Here is a 25156-nt window from a genome sequence, read left to right as displayed (position 1 = left end):
ATCATCGACATCTCCGAGGACGAGTAGATACGTTCTACGTAGTACGTAGGTTTCATTTCTTGCATGGTTTTGTATGGATTTAAGGATCCTAATATGAGATGTTCGGATGTAGTCTGCATTATTTGAGGCGTGACCGATCAGTATCCGCGGATGTTTGAGGGGACGGATTTGAGGGATCCGGTTGTAGATGCTCTTAATCCATCGAAAACCAAATCTTACACCATTTTTTTAACAAAAGATGTTTTTTATTGACTTAAAATAAAACATCAAATGGATACGAACTTAACGAGCATATATCTGTCTGCATAAATGAGATGCATACAATTAAGATCAATATACATACATGGGTAAATCATCATCAAAGCAAAAATCATACAAGACTAAAACTAAATAAAAAGTGCAACCAAAATAGCGATCGACAAACTACAACCACATGTAAAACCTGGATGTCTCATTGAAGGCGACCCATTTTCCTTCCGAAGAAGACTGCGTTCCAACCGATATCAAAGTGCATGCGGTGTCATGGAGGAGCCTCCCGGCTTCCTTATTAATACACTAGCAAATGATGTAACTGTGTTTTCCAATGCAATATAAAAGCCGTCAGGCCTTCCCCGTTCAAAAAAGTGCATGCGGTGTCATGCCAATCTTGATAGTGGTTCGATCTCTCATAGATATTCATAAGATCTAATAGATATTCAATCTGTGGTTGAATAATTAGGAGCACACTAATATACCTAGTCCATCAGTGTTAAAGTGTTAAACTTGACACTGATGCTCGCATCCTGAATTTATATCAGATCTTTTGGCGCCGTGCATTTTAGTGGAAGGAAAAGTTGTTGTCAACTATGAATATGTCTATAACGATTCTGTGAATCATATGTCGGTTTACATTTCTAAAAATGCTCATAAAAATAGTGCATGTGAGCGTCTGCAGTACTGAGAAAAAGATGTTCACAAGACGTGCGGTGTAAGTGTGTATATATATGATCATTCGTACATTGTTTCTCGGAAACAAAGTCACTGCTCCTGGTAAACCGCAAGCACGCATACGCATACGGGGGGAAGAGACGGGCGCATGCATTCCCGTGCAGTACACGATAGCCCGGCTGAACATGACTGAAATTGAGGAATGCATGAGCATGGACGCACCCACGCACTAGGATTATTAATGGCCTTGCTTTGCGTGCTCGGTCGGCGTTTCAAGAGTCAAGACACTCCTAGCTAGGAGTAGTATACACAGTGCTCCTTGAAAAGACGCACTCGGATTGACCTTGGTTCGCGTTCATCGGAGAGATCGATCAACGGTGGAGAGTAGTGCACTTGTATTCAGCAAAGGTGTTTAGCAGAGTAGGAGTATACATACGTCTGCAGTCTAAACTAGAACAGAAGCAGTGGTATATCGCCCGGGTCTCTGGCTCTGCAACAAGTCCGTCCACCGACGACGAGTATACTGATCTGATCGATCTGGTGCGGTCGACATGGGCAGCCTGAGGAGCACGCAGCACGAGTGCGGCGGCGGCGTCAGCCACTCGGTCTCGTTCCTCCTCGGGGCTCTCCTCCCCACCGTGCTGCTCTTCTTCCTCGCCTCCGACCGGGTCGACGAGCAGCTGTCCACCATCTCGAGCTTCAGGTTCGGGAACGGATCCTCGGCTCATCAGCTGACTAGTAGCCATGCCGCTAACCTCTCGACCGATGTATCGGATGGCGATCAAAAGGTACCCGCGCAGTTCATTTCCAGTGTGTGTCCGACGGCCGTGGAGGCTGGGAGATTCACCGATTTGCATGCATGGTCAGTCACACGCGCAGGAGGGGAGATTATTCCCGGGGCTGGCGGAGCTGCTGCCCAAGGTCGCCATGGACGACGGGACGGTGATCATCACGTCGGTCAACGAGGCGTTCGCGCGGCCCGGCTCCCTGCTCGACCTCTTCCGCGGGAGCTTCCACGACGGCGAGGGGATCGCCCACCTCCTCAACCACACCCTCATCGTCGCCGCCGACCCCGGCGCCTTGGCACTCTGCAAGGCCGTGCACCCGCACTGCTACCTCCTCCAGGTCATGGCCGCCGGCGTCAGCTCCGCCAACGGCTTCCTGACGAGAAGCTACCTCGAGCTCGTCTGGTCCAAGCTCACCTTCCAGCACCACGTCCTCCAGCTCGGCTACAACTATCTCTACACCGTAAGCTAGCTAGCCACCTATAGCATACATGCTCTAGCTCTAGATCTCGCGTCTCAGTCACATTTCAACGGATGATCCGGAATTTGTGATCGTGCAGGATCTGGATGTACTGTGGCTGCGCAACCCGTTCCGGCACATCAGCATCTACGCGGACATGGCCATCTCAACCGACCGGTTCAACGGCGGCGCCGAGGACCTGAAGAACGCGCCGAACACCGGCTTCTACTACGTCAGGTCCACCAACCGCACGGTGGAGATGCTGAGCCGGTGGCGGGCGGCGAGGTCGCGGTTCCGGCCGAAGGCCCACGACCAGGAGGTCTTTGAGGCAATCAAGGGCGAGTTCGTCGCCGGCGAGCTGCAGATAAAGCTGGTGTTCCTCGATACGGTGCTCTTCGACGGCTTCTGCGAGTACCACGGCGAGATGGACAGGGTGTGCACGATGCACGCCAACTGCTGCCTCAGGCTCGGGACCAAGATGCACGACCTCAGGAACGTGGTCGCCGACTGGAAAAAGTACTCGAGCCTGACGCCGCCGGAGAAGATGAGCAGCAAACTCAGGTGGACGTACCCCGCCAAGTGTGCGGCTACGATGAAAATACCATCTTAGTATTTTCTCTGTAACTTAATATACGACATTTTTTATTTACTATTCCCTCCATCCCTAAATAAATTATATGGTTGATCTAGTAGTATAAAATTTGTACTCTACTAATTAGTACTAAGTTTGCCACATCTATTTTGAGATGGAGTGAGTACTAGTAGTTTGTAGTCACCATTTATGGAACTTTCATTGAACGATTTGCAGGGGTGGAGCTGAAGCCAAAGTTACCCGATGCACCATTTTAACATGACGGAATTTTTTCATGCAACAATGCACCAAAAATTGTGTTTCTTAGAATCTAGCATTGACTATTGACACAACAGAAGGCCATAATGTTGAGAGAAATGACAAAGTAATTCAAAAAGATCTCTTGCATTTCCAAATTCTAAACACTGATAAAATATCAAACGAAAGGAGATAGCAGCAACATTTTTTGGTGGTGAAATTTTAGCCTAAATTGGAGTGATAACCGGAGATCTCCCGCAATTTTTGCCTGCATGGAAATTCCATAGCATTTTTCAGCCATGATTGCGGTGCGACAACGGCCAAATCATTTGTGATTTAAAATCGTAATTCTAAAATACATCGTCAAACACCATCTTTCTATGATCGACTTACACGAAATTCATCCACATTATATACGTATGAGTAATACAACATGAGATATGAAAAATTTTCCTGATTGATAAAGTATAGCCTAATTATAGAACTTAACCCTATCCATTTTCACTTCACATTAGTCTATTGGCGACAAGTTCATACAGAAAAATGGAAAGATCTGAGAACAATTGTGGGAAAGATTTCTAAAAATTATAGAAAAGCATGGGTGTTACCTTTGTTAGAATTTGGGTCGGTTGCAGTATGGAGATGGGATGAAGAGCAGGCTGGGAGGACAAAATCGTTGGGCCGTCATCACATTGATCAACTTACCTCCTTGGTTGTGCCTGTGCGCGTGCTTGTGGGCGCCTAGGAGGTGGCCGCTGGGGACGTTGCGATGTCGATAGGCCTAGATGCAAAGCTTGGCTGTGAGGCTGCGTACGGGTCTATGAGAAGTGGATCGATCGAGGAGGCAAGAACTAGAAGCAGGCGCCACAGGATTTGACCAATCGGTTGAAACTACCACGACCGATCGGGATTTAAACTATGATGGACTGAGATACCACAGTCCCTCTAACCATCCTCGCTGCCAGTGACAACGCTATCATCTCTACTATGGCAATGACAAAAACAATGAATAGAGATGGCGAATCTCTAGGTTATAATAAAGCCAAAAAAGTGAAGAAGGGAAAAATCATGACGCAAGCGTTCATATACACGCGCATACATTCATCCATATGAACGCACACACGAATACCCTTTCCCTATGAGCACCTTGGAGAGACTGAGCCGGCATATCATCTTAAAATTTACAAAGTCATCGTAGGCACCTCGTCGTCGATGGGAACATGTCCTTCCATTGAATGTGCATCGCCCTACCCCTATGAACACCTCCGAGGAATAAATGCAAGCACCAAGATTTGAACTCTAGTGGCTGAGAATACCACAGTCCCTCTAACCATCTAACCACAGCTTGGTTCACTGCCAATAACAACCGCATCATCTCTACTGTGGCAATGGCAAAACAATGTATAGAGATGGTGAATCTGTGGGTTAATAAAGCCAAAAAAGTGAAGAAGGAAAAAATCATGACACATGCGTCCATATACACGTGCATACATTCATCTGTACAAACGCATACACGCATACCCTGCCCCTATGAGCACCTTCTAGAGACTGAGCCGGCATATCATCTTAAAATTTACAAAGTCACCGTAGGCACCTCGTCGTCAACGGGAACGTCTCCTTCCATTAAATACGCATCGCCCTACCCCTATGAACACCTCCGAGGAATAAATACAAGCACCAGGATTTGAACTCCGATCGGCTGAAAATACCAGAGTCCCTCTAATCATCTAACCACAGCTTGGTTCACTGCTAATAACAACCACATCATCTCTACTATGGCAATGGCAAAAACAATGTATAGACATGGTGTGAATCTATGGGTTAACAAAGCAAAAAAGGTGAAGAAGGCAAAAAATAATGTCAGAAGTGACCACAGCTTGGTTCACTGCCAATAACAACCGCATCATCTCTACTATGGCAATGACAAAAACAACGTATAGACATGGTGTGAATCTATGGGTTAATAAAGCCAAAAAGTGAAGAAGGAAAAAATAATGTCAGAAGTGACCACAGCTTGGTTCACTGCTAATAACAACCGCATCATCTCTACTATGGCAATGGCAAAAACAATGTATAGACATGGTGTGAATCTATGGGTTAACAAAGCAAAAAAGGTGAAGAAGGCAAAAAATAATGTCAGAAGTGACCACAGCTTGGTTCACTGCCAATAACAACCGCATCATCTCTACTATGGCAATGACAAAAACAACGTATAGACATGGTGTGAATCTGTGGGTTAATAAAGCCAAAAAAGTGAAGAAGGCAAAAAATAATGTCAGAAGTGACCACAGCTTGGTTCACTGCCAATAACAACCGCATCATCTCTACTATGGCAATGACAAAAACAACGTATAGACATGGTGTGAATCTATGGGTTAATAAAGCCAAAAAGTGAAGAAGGAAAAAATAATGTCAGAAGTGACCACAGCTTGGTTCACTGCTAATAACAACCGCATCATCTCTACTATGGCAATGGCAAAAACAATGTATAGACATGGTGTGAATCTATGGGTTAACAAAGCAAAAAAGTGAAGAAGGCAAAAAATAATGTCAGAAGTGACCACAGCTTGGTTCACTGCCAATAACAACCGCATCATCTCTACTATGGCAATGACAAAAACAACGTATAGACATGGTGTGAATCTGTGGGTTAATAAAGCCAAAAAAGTGAAGAAGGAAAAAAGATCATGTCAGAAGTGGGGTTTGAACCCACGCCCTCGTTAGAGGACCAGAACTTGAGTCTGGCGCCTTAGACCACTCGGCCATCCTGACTAATGTTTTAATTTTCTCTCTTTAGTTTATAATAATTACGAGCTTATATGAGTAGTTCACTTACGCTTTCTAGGCAGCCCTTCCGGATCTCCACGAGTCAGCTTCCCTGTACATAGCCGTTTGTCATGTGGTCTCGAACTCTCGATCGCCTTTGTCGTTGGTATAAGAAGATGTCCTTCCCTGATCACCGCCGTGCGGATGAACATGGACTCGCTGACGATAGAGAAGAATGCAAATCAGGAGCTTGAATGACAGACTACGGACTGTGATGCATCGCCGAGACGAGCTTGAATGATAGACCCTTGACTGACAGGATTCGGCAATCTGCCCGCACTGGTTACGTAGTGGGCCGGAGACCAGCGCAAAATGGTTTTTCTACCGGAGTCGGTAGCTACCGGTCGAACATCATCCGTTCACTTGCTCTCTTTAAGATTCGTGCCAACCTTTTGTGTGTAAAGTAAAACTAATTTGCTATACAATACGAACAGTGGAGAAAGAAATACACTAGTGCATGTTAGATTTGTGACAACTTTAGCAATGGAAGAACGTGAGTGAGAAGAAAACGACGGCGCATGTGTTGTCTCTCCCCGAGCAAAATTGTTGCATTTTATTTCATCCCTATATTTTAAGAGATTGATATTTGTTAAACATATTGTCCAGTTTTGAAACCTTTTATATATTTGGAATCAGGGTGACAAGATCTTCAGAACAAGATCAACCTTGGGTGTATTTCAACTACTTTTTATTTTATATATCCCAATTACCTTTGAAATGATTTTCATAAAACATAAAATTTCCGCTTTGATAAGATATTTCATATATTTGAAATAATCAGTTGCGCACATAAAATTAAACAATCCATTTCACACATCCAAAATAACAAGTTTCATAGATTAACAAAATGGACCTAAATTGTTGCATAAACCTCACTTCAGAAAACTTATTCCAATCCTTAAGATACCGATGTCACATGTTTTGCCTTGATTTCAGTCATTTTGCTTTACTGATTTCAATTATTTCAAAAAATATATTTCAGTCATTTCAAAAAATATATTTCACTTGCTTCGTAAAACATGTTTCGCTAGTTTCAAAACAATATTGTCATGCATTTTAAAAACAACCATTTTCACTTATTTCAAAAACAATTTCACTAGTTTCAAAACAACATTTCATGCATTTTAAAAATAATAAGTTTCACATACTTCACGCTGAAACATATTTCATATGTATGTTTTTTCTACAGAAAAGTGGTTTCAATATTTTTTTAAAGTAAATTTATAATGGCTGCAATTAAATTTTTGGTATGTTTGAAATACCAGAAATTAAATTGGTTTAAATATATTCAGGATTGGTCTTGTTCTGAACATCATGTGTTCAGGAATTTTAATATAAAAATATATTGTTGAAGTTCTACAATCTAAAACAAAGTTAAATGCATGAATATGTTAGAGCAACTCCAACGGGGCGACCCATTTCGTCCGCTGGCGTCCGTTTGGGTCGGCGCGGACACAAAAGTTGGCCCAACGCGCCGACCCAAATGGACGCGCATTCGCTTTTCGTCCGCGGGCGACCCATTCCCGGTACTTTTTTTGAGCCGAATTTGCATCGGCGCGGACACGAGACGGACACGTGCGCGCTCGCATTCTCCTTCCCCCGGGCCTGCTGGTCGGCGACACATTGGCCTTCCCCATCCAACAACAAACCGGTGCCGCTGGTCGGTGGCACATTGGCCTTCCCCCATCCAACAACAACCCGGGGCCGCTGGTCGGTGGCACATTGGCCTCCCCCCATCCAACAACAACCCGGGGCCGCTGGTCGATGGCACATTGGCCTCCCCCATCCAACATCAACCCTCGTCCCCTTCATCGCCGACGCTGCCGCCCATTTTTTCCCGTGACTCTGCCAGCTTCCGGCGCCGCAACATCCGCTCAGCAACGCCGGCACCTCCCACGTAGTCCGCCACCGCCGTCTTGCCGCCAGGAACCGACTGCTTCCCACCCCCGCTCCCCCCTCCCCCGACGCAGCCGCGACCGCGACCAAGAAGCCGCCTCGCCGCCCCCGCCAGATCCTCACCGGCACGCTCGTCGGACGACGACAGGGCAGCTAGCTGGTCCGTGCGCGCTGCGACTCCCTTTGCCGGCCGTCTTCTTCGTCGACGCCCGCAAGTTGTTCGACAGTTTGCCAAGGTACAAATGGACTCCGTCGACGAGTTCTTTTTTCACAATTTCCTTTGCGACTCCGACGATTCGTCGTCCGATGACGAGGAGGAGATATGTGGGCTCATGTTAACAACCAATAGATGTATCTTTTTTATTTGGCTTGCAAAACTATGTAAGACATTTTTACTTTTATTCGGCTTGTAAAACTATGCTATTTTATTCGATTGAAACTATGTTATTTGACTATGTGTTTGAATGCAAAAGCAATGCAAAAATAAGTTATTTGTTGAAATAGGACGGCCAGCGGGCCACGCCGGCACATATGGACCGACACGTTGGTTACAATGCCGTTCAAATCTAAAATAGAACGGACGCCGGGCTGATGACCGACCTAAACGGACAAAAAACGAATAAAATCGTCGTCGTCTGTTTGTGTCGGCCGTTGGAGTTTCTCTTAAAAGAGAAGTGGTCATGCATGCATACCACCTTAAAACGTAAGGGAGATGGCCGTTTAAACAAGGGAGTACCTAAGGCTGCTCATAGTGGGGAGTAACTTAGCCAAGTAACATGCACATGTTACTGGTCTATGTTACTACCTCCATAGTGGGTAGTAACATTTGTGGGATGTCATATTAATTAGGATATAGACTCATTTTGTATTGGTATGTGTGATGTTACTGTAACATAGCTAGTTACCACAAGCACCTCTCTCCTCATTAACTCACTGCCACATAAGCAAATTTGCATTGTAATGTGTGATGTTACTACTATGTTACTCCCCACTATGGCCAGCCTTAGGTAGAAAAGTACAAGTACTACACTACTACTATCTGACATAGATTTGACTAAAATGCAGCACGGGTGAAAAGGCGGCTAGCAGAGAGCAGAGACCATGGCGACTCCCTGTACCAGCACGCCTGGGTTCACGGTTCACCGGTCCGGCAAAATCAAAGTGTGCGGCTTCACGATGATTGCACGATCATTGCTGCGGCACCTCAGCCTGAGCTCGATCGACATGAGCAGAGCACTTGACTGGCCTCGGCTGGACGCCATGGTGTCCCTTGAGATTCTTGATTTCTCATACAATGGAAACATGGCTACCATGCCAAGAAGCAATGGCTGCATGCATCACTCGATGCAGAGGTCAGGGGAGGCCTCCTTTTTGAAAAAGAAATACCAAGAAGCATGAGAAACCTCTGCAACCTGAGGTACTTGAATCACTCGACCTCTCAAAGAACATGCTCTCGGGCGAGATCCCTTCAAGTTCGTCAAAGATAACATACTTAAGCTTCCTGAACTTATCTGAAAACAATCTTGCAGGAAGAATACCACCAGGCTCACAGCTTGACACCCTGTACCAGGAGCACCGATCTATATACGATGGCAACACTGGGCTTTGCGGACCTCCTCTTCAAAAGAATTGCTCGGCAAATGGCACATCAACGCAGGATGATCAGAAAATAACTAGCAGTGGTTTTTGTTGGAATAAGCCACGGCGACTGGTACGGTCGGGATCGTCGGGCGTGTCGGGTGCGCGCGGGACGTGCGGGAGCGTGGCGAGCGTGCGGGCAGCTCTACGTGCATGAGTCCATCCTTATGTCAGAGTTGGTTTGTGTTAGTCTCAAGTTTGTTAGTGCATGCAGCAGGGGCCGTTGGAGGCAGCCGCGTCGTGCGTGCAGGAGCGCGCCGTGCGCGTGGCCGGGCTTAGCGGATCACGGCTGCGTGGAGAAGTGGAGCGCAGTAGTAGCGCGTGTGTTCACTGCGTATAAAACATCTCCTGTGTACTTCTTGTAGAGCCGGGGCCGGCTCTGGCCCTAGGCGAACATGGGTGACGCCCAAGGGCCCATGTTTTGAGGGGGTCCATCACTGCGTATGTGTATGTATACTTCTGTTGTTATACGGACTGAAAAAATTATCTGATCGGGAGAGGAAAAGGCATCTGATCGGGAAAGAAAAAGGCATCGATCGATCGTCCAGATTCCACAACGTCTGCCTGTTCGTTCGTCGCCTCGGCCGCCTGCCTGCATCGCTGCGCGGTTGCACCTTCGACGATCCGCCTTGACCCCGTGAGCGATGCGTCTGCAGTGGAGATCACCCAGGCCATGAATCCGTGTCCCTAATCGCCCATTCGCTCAAGGTAATCTGAACACTCTGTGTTTGCCTGCATATTTTGCCTAGTGCCCTAGTCCTCTTAGATCAGTTGATCTGATTACTTTTACAATTTTAGGTGTTACAATGCCACCGAGACAAAAGTTCGATGCTGCGAAAAGAAATAAAAAAAAAGAGAATCAACTAGTTGAATCATAAAAAGGTGCTTTAAATAGTTTTTTTTACGGTGGTAAGTAGTGTTGGTAATCAAAGGCAAGAATCTAAACCCAGACAAGATGATGATCATAATTCAAATGACGATCCTGAAGTATTTTTTTGTGAAGAACTGAAGTACAACTCATAAGAACTTAGTTCTTATTTGAAATAATCAAACTAACAGAGAATATTATTTGTTATATTTCACTACTCCTTTATTTCTTTTGTCTAATATGACATAACTTAAGCGCTTATCAATTATTTATAGACGTCTCTAAATAAAAATGTGTAGATGTAAACTTTAATATTTTACGTCCGTATATTTATATAGATGTGTACATATTTATTATCCGCAAGGGTCTTTTTTGAACTTCGCCCTAGGGCCCCGGAAAATATAGAGCCGGTAGAGGTGGCCAGAGTGTTGGATAGTGGAAAGAGGCGTTTATGCGCCTGGGCGTTTGAGCGCCGGGAAAGCCCACTGTTGTATCTAGTTCTTCTTCTACCTCTAGCCACACGAGAGAGCGAGTTGCGCCAACAGTTTTGAGCCAATGTCCTTTAGATTTGGACTTGTTCTGGGTCTGATTGTGGGCATCTGGTTGGCACTCTTCACACTTCTTTTCATGAAAGCATGGAAGACTGCGTATTTCCGCCTCTTCGACAAGCTGTATGATCAGATATATGTATCTGTCCTTGTTAAATGGAGAAGATTGGCCAGAGCAGGAACAGCAGATTAGGCATCGCAAAGTAGACGACGTTCAGGGTCTTAAACTCTTAATAAAGAGCCTCGAAGTCCACGGCGGTATAGAGATAATTGATACTAGTAATTCTGATGGTGATTACATGATGCAGTACGTGTACAACGATAATCCTTTCATATCCCTGAATATGAATGTACTACACGTGAATATGTTTTTAGAGAGAAGGAATGAAGGATACACCAGAAAATGCAATCTGACGCTTGCGACCTGGATGGATGGAGTCGCCCGGCAAGTAGCTCATGCCGAGCAAATTTGTCCGGCCTGTCCGAGGGAAATACGCTTTGGTTCCTGATTTTATCTGCATTCTATATAACGATATATTTTTAATAATTAATTATAAAATTAAAATAGTTTTGAAGTATTTTTAGATTACTAGCAAAAGGACCCGTGCGTTGCAACGGGAGAAAAAAAAAACACCATCTTCAATAGCGATGACCATATTATATTCATATCTCATCGCATGATTTCATAAATTTGTTCACAAATGCAAGAATATTTCTTCTTTTAATTTTATTCACAATTCACAAGTTGAAACAATATTCATATTTTAAAAAAATTATCATGGTTGTCAAAAAACTTGATAACTCAAAGAATTATTCTGAATTTCAAGAAACATTTTTTAAAATATACTATAATATTTTGATCCACCCTGACAATTAATTCTTCAAAATTCATTCATGTAATCTGAAAGACTCAGAAGCATTATTGTTGAACTGCATACACTCGATCATTCATGAACATTTTTACAAATTTGGGAACATTTTTAAAATCAAGAACATTTTTTACTATTTATAAACATTTTTTTAAAATTCCAAACAATATTTTATATTACGAACTGTTTTCAAGTATTTTCTTGTGAATTGGCGAATAATTAATTTTTTGAATTATCAAACATTTTTTAATTGCATTAAAGAAATTTTGCAAAATGATGGATTTTTGATTCACGAATGTTTTCTCCAAAATTACGATTTTTTTAATTGTAAACATTTTTACAAAAATCCCGAACAATTTTTAAATTTGCAAACATTTTATTTTTTATCAAACATTTATGTAAATATATATTTTTTAAATTTCGCAAGTTTACTTTTGATTTTTTTGAATTAGAAAAAATAAAAATGAACAGATAAATAATAGTAACTAAAAACTAAAAAAATAGGCCCCCTCCCATGGGCTGGCCCAAAAGGGCGTGCTGTGTATTTTCAGCGAGCAGAGCGTAGTATAGCTGCTCCCTATGCTTAGGCTGGCCCATGCGAGGATTCCCTGCAAAACGTTTTTTATAACTTATAGGTGGCATTGATGGGTAATATTAGAAAATTTTAGAGGCAATTTTAATGACGTACCACAGAAGCAATATGTGCTTTATTAATACTAGTACAAATGCCCGTGCGTTGCACCGGGTAAAAAAATATCCCTGTGTTGCAACAAGTAACAAAATTATATATTCGTCACTTATCAAATGGAAGAGAATATTTTTCATTATGAACTAATTAATGTATATTTTTTAGTAAAAAGATCGAGGAGGTGTTCTTGCCCATTGACATTCCAGCGATCCTGTCTATCCCGCTGTGCACCAGGAACATCAACGACTACTGGGCATGGAATTTTGAGAGGAACGGCATCTTCTCCGTCCGATCCGTTGTGTACCTGAAGTCCTGATTTGTCTGATTCTAATGTTGCATTGAGCAGAATATCCATATCTAACAATTGGAGACCATAATCGCTAGGAGCATTCTCATAAGGCTGCCCATATAAATTAAACACTTATCAACTTCCTTGTTGAACAAAGTCAGGGAGGGGGGAGGCAGTATTACAGGAAAGATGGCATGTCAAGATAGGGGACTTAAGTTGTCATGTGTATACACTGAAATTGCCATGTTGAGTGTCAGTAGACCAAAATCTAAAATTCCCCATGTTTTAGATCACTTAATATCTGTGTTGAGCTCAAACTCAAGCCACTACTGATGACAATCTATTTTAAAAAAAGCTTCACAAAAACATCACTCACTGAACATAGGAGAAGGTGAAGCACCAACGGAGGCGGGGTCGAGTAGGTCCAGGAGGAAAGGTTCCACCATGACACTCGTGCCTATTTTCCCACGTCTCACGCAAGTCGCGTCGCCACCAAATGTATACAGCAGAAGCGGAATTGATCAAAATGGAGTTTTCAGCAACCGTTTGAGCTGAGGGTTTTGTGTATGTAGTATTGTTACACAAGACTTTGAACTTCTATAAGACAAACACTGCGATCCAGTTGCTTACACAAGAGAGTAAGAAAGAATAAACCTCTATGATTGGCACGTCTGGGATCAAATAATTACCAGCAAAAGTCGAGTGAGTAGGAACTGCATTACAATAATATAGTATTCTTGACCAAAATTCCTCCTGAGCTCTCTGCTCGCCTTTCCAGGGCAGCTCAGTTCTTGGCTACCGTCCTACTGGCTAGCTGGCTACATGCTGCTCCACTTGGAATTACCCTATCCGAGCTTTCCGGTCTCCATCTTCTTCTTGATTGCACGATGACCATGGTACACAAATGAATCTATGATGCCAGCCACGGTGAATATTCCTGCCACCAGAGTGGAAGATCAACCATGGGTTAGAAAATTTATCACCTCTGCCACGCACACACTCCGTATTTTGGAAGGAAAAGCACCAACACATGGTTGCAAGTGTACCTCCAAGAATCACACATATGTTTGTCAAGAAGTGAAGAAGTGATGTGTTTTCTTCAGTAAAATCAACCTATCAAACAATAATAATTCTTCAGTAAAATCAACCTGTCAAACAATAATAATCACACAAGGTTTCAGTTTTCAGGATGACCACAGACATACCCTTACAAGATCTACAAGGGCTCAACATGATACCGAGTAAGAAACAAACTAAAAGTACCACCTCAAGGATTAATATCCAAGGTAGATGAACTGCAAAGTGCAGCTCAAGCTTCAAGAGTAAAACAATTAAATAAAAGAGATCCTCCCCTAACCTGAATTGGCGAAAATTCGTAGAAGAAATATACACCGGGCGGGGGCCTTGGAAGGCCAATTGCTTCTCTAAAGTGCTCCGTCACAGAAACTGTAGATGGAAGTCAAGTGTTGGCCAGAAACTTTGGCTTGGTAATAAAAGGTAAACATTAAAATCCATGATGTTTACCTGATTTGAGTGAATCTTTCGCCCCCTGATATCTGTATAGATAGTAGGGACAACCTGTACAAAAAAGAGATGATTAGTGAACTGAAGCACAAAGGTCGGCATCTATCCATATACATAAACACTGTAATGGTGAACAGAAAAATCAGACGAATCGAGACCTGTGAAGACGGCGCCCTTCTTGAGGTCCACGACGAAGATCTCCTCGTCAACGCCCATCTTTTGTAATCAGATCGAAGCCCCGAGGGCCGAAGCCCCCGCGCCCAGCCGTCTCCCGCCGAGATCCGCGAGCCGCCGCCCTCCCCATGGCATAGCTCGGCCAGAGCTACAACCTCTGCAGCCGTTCCCCACCGAGATCCGTGTGCCGCCGCCCGCCGCCCTCCCTATGGCCTAGCTCGGCCAGAGCTGCAACCTCTGCAGCCGTTCCCCGCCGAGATCCGCGCCACGACCCGAAACATTTTTTCCACTTATTATAGGACTGCGGGTTGATTTCAAAAGAACAGAAGGACTTTTCTGCAAAAACGTCAGCGACGGAATATGCCCGTGCGTTGCACCGGGAAGAATAAATTGTCGTATAATAATTTCTCTCCGTTGCGTTCTCTTTCCGAAAGGTAACAACTTCAAACAGTACTTAACACATGTTTTCACATACTAAATGCATTTAGAGCCACTAACACCGTAGCTCACATTCAGCACCCATAAATTATCAAATTCAGTCAAACATTTACCAAATTATTTATACACTTCTATCCAGCCTAAGATCAATCCACGTTATGCACGCACAGGATATCAGACGCATGTACCTGAATATTTGATCAAGGCTGTTGCCACTCCTCTAGAAATTTTTCATGAAGACTCAGCCAAATCTTTACCTGTACTAATAGTTTGCACATACTATTTTTACAAATAGGGTATATACACCTGATACTACTTTAACTGAAAATAAATCCATCGTTGCCTGCTCTCTGATTTTGGTTTAATTCATTCATGACCTCTGCATTTTATTCAGAAACCAGCATGCACCTAGATACTCACTTAGAAAGCAGAATCATCACTTTCACATGGCTATTGTGTCATCTAGCTTTAACGTATCCTCTCTTTCTCCCTTTTAATAAGTAGTATATTCGATGACATACAGACTTAAGAAGTAAATAGTTGATGATAAATGCAAATTAATGACATTGTAGTGTATGTACCTCAGGTCAGACCAAGTTTCGACAGACAGTGGAGTATGTGCACACAAATTTCTGGTGAAGTCGCTAGTGTACAGCCATGTCCCTGTCGAAAACTTGGCTTGAGGATGAGCCAGATAACTGCAGATTCTCCAATAGAGTTAGAACACAAAAAACTATTTGACCTTGCAATAGAATTGAAAGGGTTCAATGATGTGCGTATCTCTCTCTCTTGTGTCTATCTCTCTGCTCTCTCTCTCTCTTCCTCACATATCTCAAAGACATACCAAATCGTGCAAGATCTGTTCAATGAAATCAGCTATTAGTTTTCTGTAAAAATATGATTATAGTTGAGGAACTGAGCACCAATATTTATCATCCACTACAGACTGGCAACCAAGAAAAATGAAGAGCTTGAAATTCAAATCATTTGAGTACCTCGCTGGCAATCTTGATAAGCTTGTCATTTGTGTGAATTGCATCATTATACCTGTAATATCAAGTGGATTATCTTGGGCCTCGCACTGTCTCTCCAATCCATGAATGATATATGTGGTTACGTGAATTAGATCGAGACAATACACGGTGTGGTTGTCCCCATAAGCAGCTAGCGCCATGGCCTTTGAGATCCTTTGCCATAGCCTCATCTTGCCATTCACTCCTAGAGTGCACGAACGTGGTGGCTTCATTCGCCGCCCGTGCTCCGGATCCGGACAACAGCCTCGCCTTCGAATTGATTCGGACGCCCACAGGCTCCGCCGCATGCGGCATGGCCTAGAGGTCTGGCCGCACCGGCCATCCACGCTGCTTCCTCTACTCGCTCCTCGTCTTAACCAACATTTACTGCCAAACAGAATTAGATGCATGAGAAGATAGATGAAAAGATAGATGTTTAATTGAAATGGACCAAGTTAGCTAGCTAGCTAAATTAAAAGATAGATGTATGAGAAGCTAGCTCCATTGCCAAACATAATTAAATAATGAGAGTGGAGGATTTTATTGCTTATTGTTTAACAAATTAAACTATGATCGGTGGCTTAAATAATGAGAAACTATAAACATAATTTCACCAAGCAAGCTATGTAAATATGGCACCAAGCAGGCTGTCTTGAAAATCACAATCCACTAAGCTCAACTCATGACTGAGAGTGTAAGATTGAAAATAACAAGAGAAACATCATCATACACTACAGAGCAACAGTTGAGTGAGATGGTTTTCAGAGCAACCAGTCCCCTAGCAAGGCAAGCTCAAAGACGAAGCCCCGTCCGGGGAATGCGACGTTGCAGGCCACCATCGCTTGATCCGGAAGACCCGGGATCCAAAGTTTCCTCCGGACCAAACAGGAAGGAAGACGAAGCCGCAACACGACGTTTCAACCTGTAGCCATGGTGAGGCATCGCAGTCGTTGGCATTGACCGAAACCGAAGCCCCACATGACACCGGCAGCGTCGCTCCCCCAACCCTGTAGCCTGCTAGAACAATAGCAATAACGTTGATACACCAGATAAGAACCACAAGCCCTTGAGAGCAGTCTGCTTGCCCGAACAACTAATTAATTAACCTCTAGAAGCAGAACAAGCACGCTGACACACAAGGTAAGAAGCACAAACCTTGAGAGCGGTCTCCTTGCAGAAGATATCATTGGACTTCAACATGACTGCAGAAATCCAAATCATCACAAAGAAACCTACACAATATAAACTCTATTGGAATGAGGAACTCGCCATCATCTTCCGACCAACAACTCTTCGCAGTATTTGGGCAGAGCACAACAAAATGGATCGAATCAAACTCGCATCACAAATTCACTGGTATAGCCTGATGAGGGATACCCTCACGCTACATAGAGAAGAAAGAGGTAGGTGCTCCACGCGGATTCGCGTACCTTACAGGTGCTGGTGGTTGAAGATGCCGAGCAGGAGCAGGGAGAAGGGCAACGCGTGCTCCACCCACCTGGCCAGGTGCTGCACGTCGCAGCCCAGATACAACGAGTCCCCCTCCCCCCGCTCTTGCCGCCCGCACCGGCCTCGTCCCCCCGCGTTGCGGGGACCTCCTCGTCCGCGCGCTGCTGCTCTCCGTGTCCCCCCCGGCGCCAGTCGCGTAGTCGGGCCTGGCAATCTGAATCGACACCTTCCCGTCGGGCCCCGCAGCGGGCTCCCCGCGCAGGGGCCCGCGGGGGCGCCCGAGGAGTACATTGGAGGAGAGCTCCACGCGCGGACACAGACAACTGGAGCACGGGACGCGTCATCCCTCGCTGCGAGAACCACCGCCCTCCCCACACCCAAGAGCACGAACGACGCGCACGGAGGAGCACCGCGCCGCTGCTGCCGCCGCACGAGCCCTCGCTCGCAACTGAGCGGCTCCAGCACGCCACAGGCCCCGCCAACGTCGGATCTGCAGAGGGGGGGGGGCTTTGCCTGGTGGACGCAAACCGGCGGCGTTGAGGGGAGGATAAGGGGGCGACCGCTACCCAGGGTTTCTTTATAAAAAAAACGTTTTTTCTCACTAAATGAGGGACTGCGGGTTGATTTTGATAAAACCGAAGGGTACTTTTGCAAAACAGCCACGACGTACGGCAGAAGCAGTAACTGCTTTATTATTAGGGAGAGAAACTTGACTTTGCTTTGCACTAGTATATAGATTTTCATGAAAAAGGATCAACACTGACTTCTGGACAAAAAAGACAAATTTTATTTGCTATTGTAGATCACTATTCACACTATTTTGATCGATTTTTTTTTCTTTTTTGAAAAGAAATCAAAGGGTAAAAAATTTGTGGAATTTTTCTTACATGTATAATGGACGGTCATGTTTATTTCAAAAATATTTTTAGAATTTTTGGATTTTTTGTTCAATTAAATATTTTTACATATAAGGTGTATATACATACAGGTTTCAAAAGTTCCCTTCTGGCCTGTCGATTGCTAGCTTCGGATGATTTCTTCTTTTGTAAGTAAAGAAAATCAAGCGGACCAGCATTTGCTATGGCCACTGGATATATCGTTTCAGATCTGGTCTCGTGATTCAACAGTGAACCTAGGAACAGTCACACAGGCGAAGCAACGAGCCCGTGAAATTAGAGCCGTGACCAGTGGCGGAGCTGAAGAGAAATGGAGGGTGTGCACATCTCAGGGAAAAAACTTAACTAGATTTTTTAGGCTAAATAAGTACATACTAAAATGAAATTCTTTAAATTCTGGATGGCCACGGCCCACCGTGACTACACGCTGGCTCCGCCACTGGCTGTGACCATGACGGGAGTGTATCTGGTGCACCGGGGTAATTGGAGCTACCGGTGCACCGGACCACCGTTACATATTTTAAAATGTTTGAAAAAATTCAAGAAAAAATTAATGCATTGATACAATATTAATGTATGCTGCACATAAAACAAATCAATATTCAAAACATCACCTGAGATAAAAAGGAAAAAAAATCGACACTGAATGTGCATAACACAATTGGGCTTCAGATTTGGGGCATTAGCACATTGATGTTGAAATTATTATTTTTATATCTTAAGCAATGTTTTGAAATTTGATTTGATTTGTTGTCACAACATGCAATGATATTGTGTGGATGCATTAATTTTTTGTTAAATCTTTTTCAAACATCTCAAAATGTGTAACGGTGGTCCGGTGCACCGCTAACACCAATTGCACCGGTGCACCGGATACCCGTTACCGTTACACTCTCCCATAGTCCCATGCATGTACGAGTACACGCTCACGGACTGGCTGCAAACAGTTGAACCTACCACTACTCTCTCGAGGACATGGGTGCAGCCATCTCGTCTCCGACTTGGTGCTCTCATGCGACGCCGTTTGATTGCTTGCATCACTTATAGATACTTTACATATTTATTATAATTTGATCTGGATGAAGAAAACATGTACAAAAAATGCCATCGGTAAACCGTTTGGTAACTTGCATGACAAATCCAACCAAACCCGCGCGGATAGAAAACGGTTTGTTTGATTGTTTAGAGGGTGCTTGGATCTAAGGGATTAAAAATAGTCTGACTAAAAATAGTCTTTTTAAGAGGCTAAAGTGTAGTGCCCCAAGTGTAAAGCTTTTCCTTTTTGTAACCTTTCATGTATTTCTTCTTTTGCATGCATGCATCCATGCCATACCATTCTTACCATGCCTTGTTTTGCTTGCATCCATACATTGCCATGTCTTAGAGTGGAGACTTGTGATTTCATGTGTTGATGCACATGTGATGATGGTGTGAGGAGTGTAGGAGTGGTTGCTATGTATTTTCAAAGCTCCTTGCAATTCAAACCCTTTTCTTTTCCTTTTATTTCATGTTCAAAATTCCATCTTCCCCAAAGCTGATTTAAAAATGTCTTGTGTATAGAGTATATTGTGGAGTTGATGATGTGATAGTGTGGAGTTTTATTGTTTGACTTGAGGGTGCAAATAAATAACAAAACAGATTATTTAAATGCTGTTTTGGTATTTATTAAAGTAGCCCCATAAATACTTTTAGTATTTTATTTAAATAGTATGTTCATTTTCAGGTTGAGGGCCATTTTTGTGTTGATTTTATCTTCTTTAGTTTGCCCTGTGCCTATTTTCTTTCTCTGCTTTAATTTTAATAGGAAAAGAGCCAGAGGGCCTCTCTCTTCTATCCGGCGCACTAAGTGGGCTCCCTCCCACTTAGCGGCCCATCTATCTTTTTCCTCGCGAGCCCGTCGCGCGTACGTCTTCGTCCTCTCCCTTTCCAGCTCGACAGTGGGTCCCTCCTGTCAGCGTCTCCTTCGATCCCCTCTGTTCCACCGGAGAGAGCACGCGCACATGGCCTCCCGCGCGTCCCTCGCTTTCCCCCTCGCTCTATAAAGCGCCCCTTGGCGTCCGTGCCATGCTAGGGTTCCTCCCTGCCGCCGCTCCAACCAGATCTCTCCCTCCTTCTCTCTAACCCCCCTCCTGGTAAGGTCTGTAGCTAGGACAAGGAAGGAGCTCGTCGCCGATCGCCGCCCCATCGTCGTCTAGCGCCGGCGGCCATGTCCAGAAGCTCGGGGGTGCGTCCCGCGCTCCATTCCCGCCGTCGCTGAGGACGAGGAGAGTCCTCACCGATGATCTCGACCTCGTCAACGGCTCGGCCCCGGTGGTCTGCTTCGTCTTCCTCGGTTCGACAGTAAACTGCAACAGTGGCTTCTCCCGTCCGTCAACCTCCTCTTCGCCCGGACTTCTCCACCGTGCGGTTCTTCCTTCTCCAAGGTGAGCCGTCCACCTTCCTCCCTTCTACCTCGTAGAGATCCGGCGATCTTTGTGGTAGTCAGCTCTGTCCCGAGCTGCAGCAGCATATGTGGTGGTAGGCGTTATCCAGTGTAGACCGATGCTGTTGCAGTAGTTGGTGCGCGCCCACGGTATGTGGGTAGCAGGCGTGCATTAGCAGGGATGTTTCCCTCTCTTCGTGCAGCAAAAGCAACAGATGAGAGCACGGCGACCTCTGTGTCACCGGCACGCAGGTGCAGAGCAGAGACAGGGGAAGTGGTGGTATTCCTAGAAATACCCCCTCCTTATGTCAGTAGCCGATTTGTAGCGCAATGGTTGTGGTCTTTGTTTGTTCTCTGGAGGTGCAGGGATCGAATCACCGGTGGTGCATCTTCCCCCCTTTTTATTTCATTTTTTCGGTTGATAGTACTAGCAGCAGCAGAGAGGTTAACCTGCTATGTTCCCCTCCTCTGTCGAGTGCATGGTGACGAGTAGAGTGGTATTGGTGCTCTGGTTTACCAAAGGGAGTACTGGGTTCGAATCCCAGGAAGTCCCCCTTTTTTGTTTTTCTCTTTGATGTAATATTATTTCATCTTTGCTATTGTAGTTCCTGTTACAATCATAGGTGATCATGGCATCTTGTTTCTATTCTATTTTCTTGCTGTTATATCTATGTTAGGTGATGTTGTGTGTGGCTTGTGAGAATTGCATGTGTGTGTGAGGCCATATATATATGGAGTAGCTTTACTTGTTGTGAGTGCAGGGTGGTGTTACCTAGTAGACTATCCTAGGTAAAGCTAGCAAGTGAAGTGGTAACTTGTGTAGCTTCTTCTTTGAGTAGGTACTATCATTTGGTGATGCACTAGGTTGTGTGCTTATATATGGAGTGGACCTTGTTCTAGTTGGTTGCTAAGATAATATGTGTAAGTGTATGGTGATGATCTTGAGCATGTTGTGCTTGTGGGTGATGTGGACTAGGAGTGTGTGTGAGTAGCATCCCACCTTGGCAAGCAAGCCACGCACCTCCACATGTCCATATGTGAGAGGGCATGACATGATAGTTGTGTGAGAAGCTTAGTAGTAAGGTTTGGGAAGTTGATGTGCATGACACAAACATGGGGTTCAAACCCCCATGTCACTTTGTCATTGTGCACATGAGCTCCACCTTTGTAGTAGTTGTTCCAGTAGGAACTACATGAAATGATGCCCATTCCCTAGGCATGATTTGAAGTAGTTCTCTCTCCCTTAATTTGTGGTCACTTGTCCCAAGTAGGTGCCCACATTTTACATATGATCTTAGGGTAGAAACTCCCAAGGAATCTAGTGGTGAAGTTACTTTTGCCATTGGGAAACTTTATGGAGTGGACATATTCAGATTTGTTGCAAGTTTGATCTTGGTTTCCATGGATTAGGTGGAGCCCAAGGGCATGTGTTTTTGAGTGATAGAAGTAGGGGTTTTGCTCTACACCATAGTGGTGTCATTTATCACTTGGTGTTATTTGCATGCAAACTATGCCTAGACAAAGTGGGCATGTGGCTGAAAAAGTCCAGCCTAGTGAAATCTGGAATTTCACTAAGTCTGGGAATTCTGGAAACATTTTCTCCTCCTATAGATGGGGATGTGCTGGTCATTGTGTTGAGAACTAGCCTTAGTTCAGTGCTAGGATTTTGGACCTGATATGTTTGTGAAGCTCTCTGTCCAATTTCATCTCATTTGGAGTACAGTAGGTTGTGTTGTGAGTGCTGTCAAAAAGCTTCAGAACAAAGACAGAAATTCAGGTGCAGGAATTTTCACTAAGTCCCTGAGATCTTATGGTTTTAGGAAAGTTTGTGACCTTGTATCTTCTAGAGTTTAATTCCTTTTGTTGTGATTATTGCTGGTGTTGGTAGTGTTCTTGGTGGGCTACAGCCACATATATTATTTGTCATGTTTGGAGGTTTGTAGCTATGTTGCATGTAGCTCCCAAAGACCTAAGATGCGGATTATGGCAGATTATGTAGTATAGTCATTTTGATCAATGCGTGTGCTTAGTTGATGTTGTGGTGTTTTTCCTTGCTCCAATCCATTCATGTTGTGTTGTTATATGTCTTGGCAACCTGGGAATACCAGATTTGTGCCAATTGTGGGTGTGGTGTTGATTCTTCCACGTAGAGCTTCATATATTGTTTCGTTGATTCCCGTTGTTCCGTAGCTCCGTTTGCAATGTTCTTTATATTGTTTTGCATCGTTTTCACGAGCCGCATCTGTTCATGCCATCCTCATGCATGTCAAAATAGCTTAGTGTACAGTTCTGTCCAGAAACTTCCAGTAGTATAATTTGCTTGTGCTAGAGATAGAAATAGTGGTGCATGCTCAATTTTCATCTCATGCATCATGTGATTGTTGCATCTTGTGGTGCTGCTGTTCATTGGCTGTTATTCTTATGTTGGGTAGCACCGGGATCGGAGAACGAATACGTGGAGTTAGGAGAGTACGTGCAGGACGAACCAGAACCATTCCAAGCTGAGGATATCACAGGCAAGATGATATGACCTTGATTCCATCTCTAGACTTGTTATGCTAGTTTTCGTTTCCATGTCATATTGCTCGCTGCCTACCACTGAATTAAATTTCCTCTTGATATGCCATGATCCCAAACACTGTTCTCCTTCCTAGCAAAAGACTTGTATGGCTAAGTAGGCTTTGCTCAGCTACTAATGTTAGCATTGCTAGATGCAGGTGCTTTGACTCATGTGATAACATGAGCTTGATATTATTATCTTAAATTCTGTTATTTAATCAATGCACCTATATACTTGGTAAATGACGGGAGGCCTAGCCTTTTGCCGGGTGTTTTGTTCCGTTATTGCCGCCTTAGTTACCGGTTACCGGTGTTTGGTTCCATAATGATCGCTCCTAACATGTTCGGGGTTGTTATGGGGACCCCCTCGATAAATCGCGTAGTGCTAAGGCTTGTCCGGCAGGACCCAAGTTTGGTGTTAATTTGCTAATCACTTAATAATAAACTGCATAGGGAATAGCTACCCCGAGGATTTTAATCAACAACCCGGGCCAGTGCTCCTCATGAGTGTTGGTCCAAACTAGAGCACCGTGCGGGGCCATCCCGGGGCAACTCGGGAGATTTCTCTGGCCACCGTATGCTTCGCTTACCCGGCGTGTCCTGAGACTGAGATACGCGGCTCTTATCAGGGTCGTCGACACGTCGGGAGGTCCTGCTAGTCTTGTCTTACCTTAGCGGTATATCTTGCGCATAGGAATCCCAGTGAAGCTTTGGTTTCCCCCAGAGTTGAGGTTTTCCTCTAAGGAATCCGATGAGATCACGAGATTGGTGATAGAGGATGCCTTTGCGGCCTGTGTTCGTTTGTGATGGACTAGTTGGAGCACCCCTGCAGGGTTTAATCTTTCGGAAAGCCGTGCCCGCGGTTATGTGGCAACTTGGAATATTTTGATAACATCCGGTATTAGATAACTCAAACAAAAAGTTAATAAAATTGCCAACTGTGTGCGTAACCGTGACTGTCCCCTCGAAGATATCTCTTCGACCGGGAACACGGTGGGGTTATGAATGCCGTAGGTAGGTGATTAGGATCACTTAGTGATCAAGTAAACCCGACCGCTAGTGTAGACCACCTTCACAATTACTTCGCGTAAGTTAGCCACTCAATCCAGCTTAGGATGCTGCAGCCTAATTCACTTCACCCTTACCCTACCTAATAACATGACTAGTTCTGGCACCAAGGTCTTAGACTGCTGAGTCCCCGTGACTCACGGATTCCTCTGAAACTCCCAACAGGTACATGTACCCCAGAGACAGATGATCCCGACGGCACCCAGCTAGCGTGACAGTACGACGAGGAGACAGACCGCCTCTACGTGAACTATCTAGAGGACTGAGGCGTGGTCGTGATCGTGGGCCTGCAGGCAGGGTAGCATAGCATTTCCATGTTTTGTAGTCCGTAGCGGAACTACCTTGATTGTATCTGTGATGTACTACTCTGAGTTATTAATAAGAAGACAGTTGGATCCCGAATTGTCTACTTTCATTATTATTTGTGCTATGTTACTTGCTTGCGAAACGCTTAGATGCGCTTCTTCCCTATTCGGGGCCTCGACCCCCAGATCGGAAAGGACCGCATCTTGGTCGTTACATAAAGTTCCAAGCACCCCTGACTAAAGAGAGGCTAAAACTAGTCTTGAGACTAAATTTTTTTTGGTCAGGGGTACCCCTACTAAAATATGGATTAGTCTTCTCTCTCCTCATTTAACTCCTCTCCTTTAACACATACGAGTTCTGGATTAGAGGGTTTGAAGGATAATAAATGCTCATTAACTTGATTTTAGTCTCTTTCGTATTTGGATTCAAGCATGGGTGAGATTAGCAAGTTTTAGTCCCACTATTTTTAGTCATGAGACTAAAACGTATCCAAGCACCCTCTTAGCCTGCCTGAAAATCTTGGGAGCTCCTATTTGATAGTGTCAGCGCCGATTAGAGGAGTTAGGGCTCGCAAGGATGTAGAATGGGCTGGCCCAGTAACCTGCTCAAAGCAAACGCGAAGAAAAAAACATAGAAAACTATTACAGTTATATCGGAGAGCCAGGAATAGGCAACAACAACAGC

The 25156-nt window shown here is 44.5% G+C and overlaps 2 protein-coding genes, 1 non-coding gene and 1 pseudogene across 4 annotated transcripts; 1 reads left to right on the top strand and 3 right to left on the bottom strand.

The window, feature by feature from the left end:
* Positions 1–1220: 1220 nt before the first annotated feature.
* On the top strand, positions 1221–2917 carry LOC123440701 (uncharacterized protein At4g15970-like). Its single transcript, XM_045117255.1, has 3 exons — positions 1221–1715; positions 1795–2175; positions 2273–2917. Exons 1-3 carry the CDS (start codon positions 1479–1481, stop codon positions 2780–2782), a joined length of 1128 nt encoding a protein of 375 aa, XP_044973190.1. The 5' UTR covers positions 1221–1478; the 3' UTR covers positions 2783–2917.
* A 2772-nt stretch (positions 2918–5689) lies between these two features.
* On the bottom strand, positions 5690–5773 carry TRNAL-CAA. Its single transcript has one exon. It is a non-coding gene; the product is annotated as a tRNA-Leu (tRNA).
* Positions 5774–13140: 7367 nt separating this feature from the next.
* On the bottom strand, positions 13141–14702 carry LOC123440699 (endoplasmic reticulum-Golgi intermediate compartment protein 3-like). Of its 2 annotated transcripts, XM_045117254.1 has the most exons (5): positions 14306–14702; positions 14148–14201; positions 13981–14069; positions 13670–13736; positions 13141–13560 (listed from the first exon to the last, which is right to left on the bottom strand). In XM_045117254.1, the coding sequence occupies exons 1-5, from the start codon at positions 14361–14363 to the stop codon at positions 13469–13471; spliced, it is 360 nt and encodes a 119-aa protein (XP_044973189.1). In that variant the 5' UTR covers positions 14364–14702; the 3' UTR covers positions 13141–13468. The 2 variants fall into 2 exon arrangements, 1 of the variants encoding a protein (XP_044973189.1); XR_006630347.1 differs by lacking the exons at positions 13141–13560; positions 13670–13736 and adding an exon at positions 13757–13771 and having other exon boundaries at positions 14306–14701.
* Positions 14703–15773: 1071 nt separating this feature from the next.
* The window catches only part of LOC123442072, a 73624-nt pseudogene continuing 64241 nt past the window's right edge, over positions 15774–25156 (bottom strand).

Source organism: Hordeum vulgare, chromosome 3H (genome assembly GCF_904849725.1).
Source record: "Hordeum vulgare subsp. vulgare chromosome 3H, MorexV3_pseudomolecules_assembly, whole genome shotgun sequence".
In the NCBI taxonomy this organism is placed as follows: domain Eukaryota; kingdom Viridiplantae; phylum Streptophyta; class Magnoliopsida; order Poales; family Poaceae; genus Hordeum; species Hordeum vulgare.
This window is presented reverse-complemented; position numbering and strand designations above follow the sequence as displayed.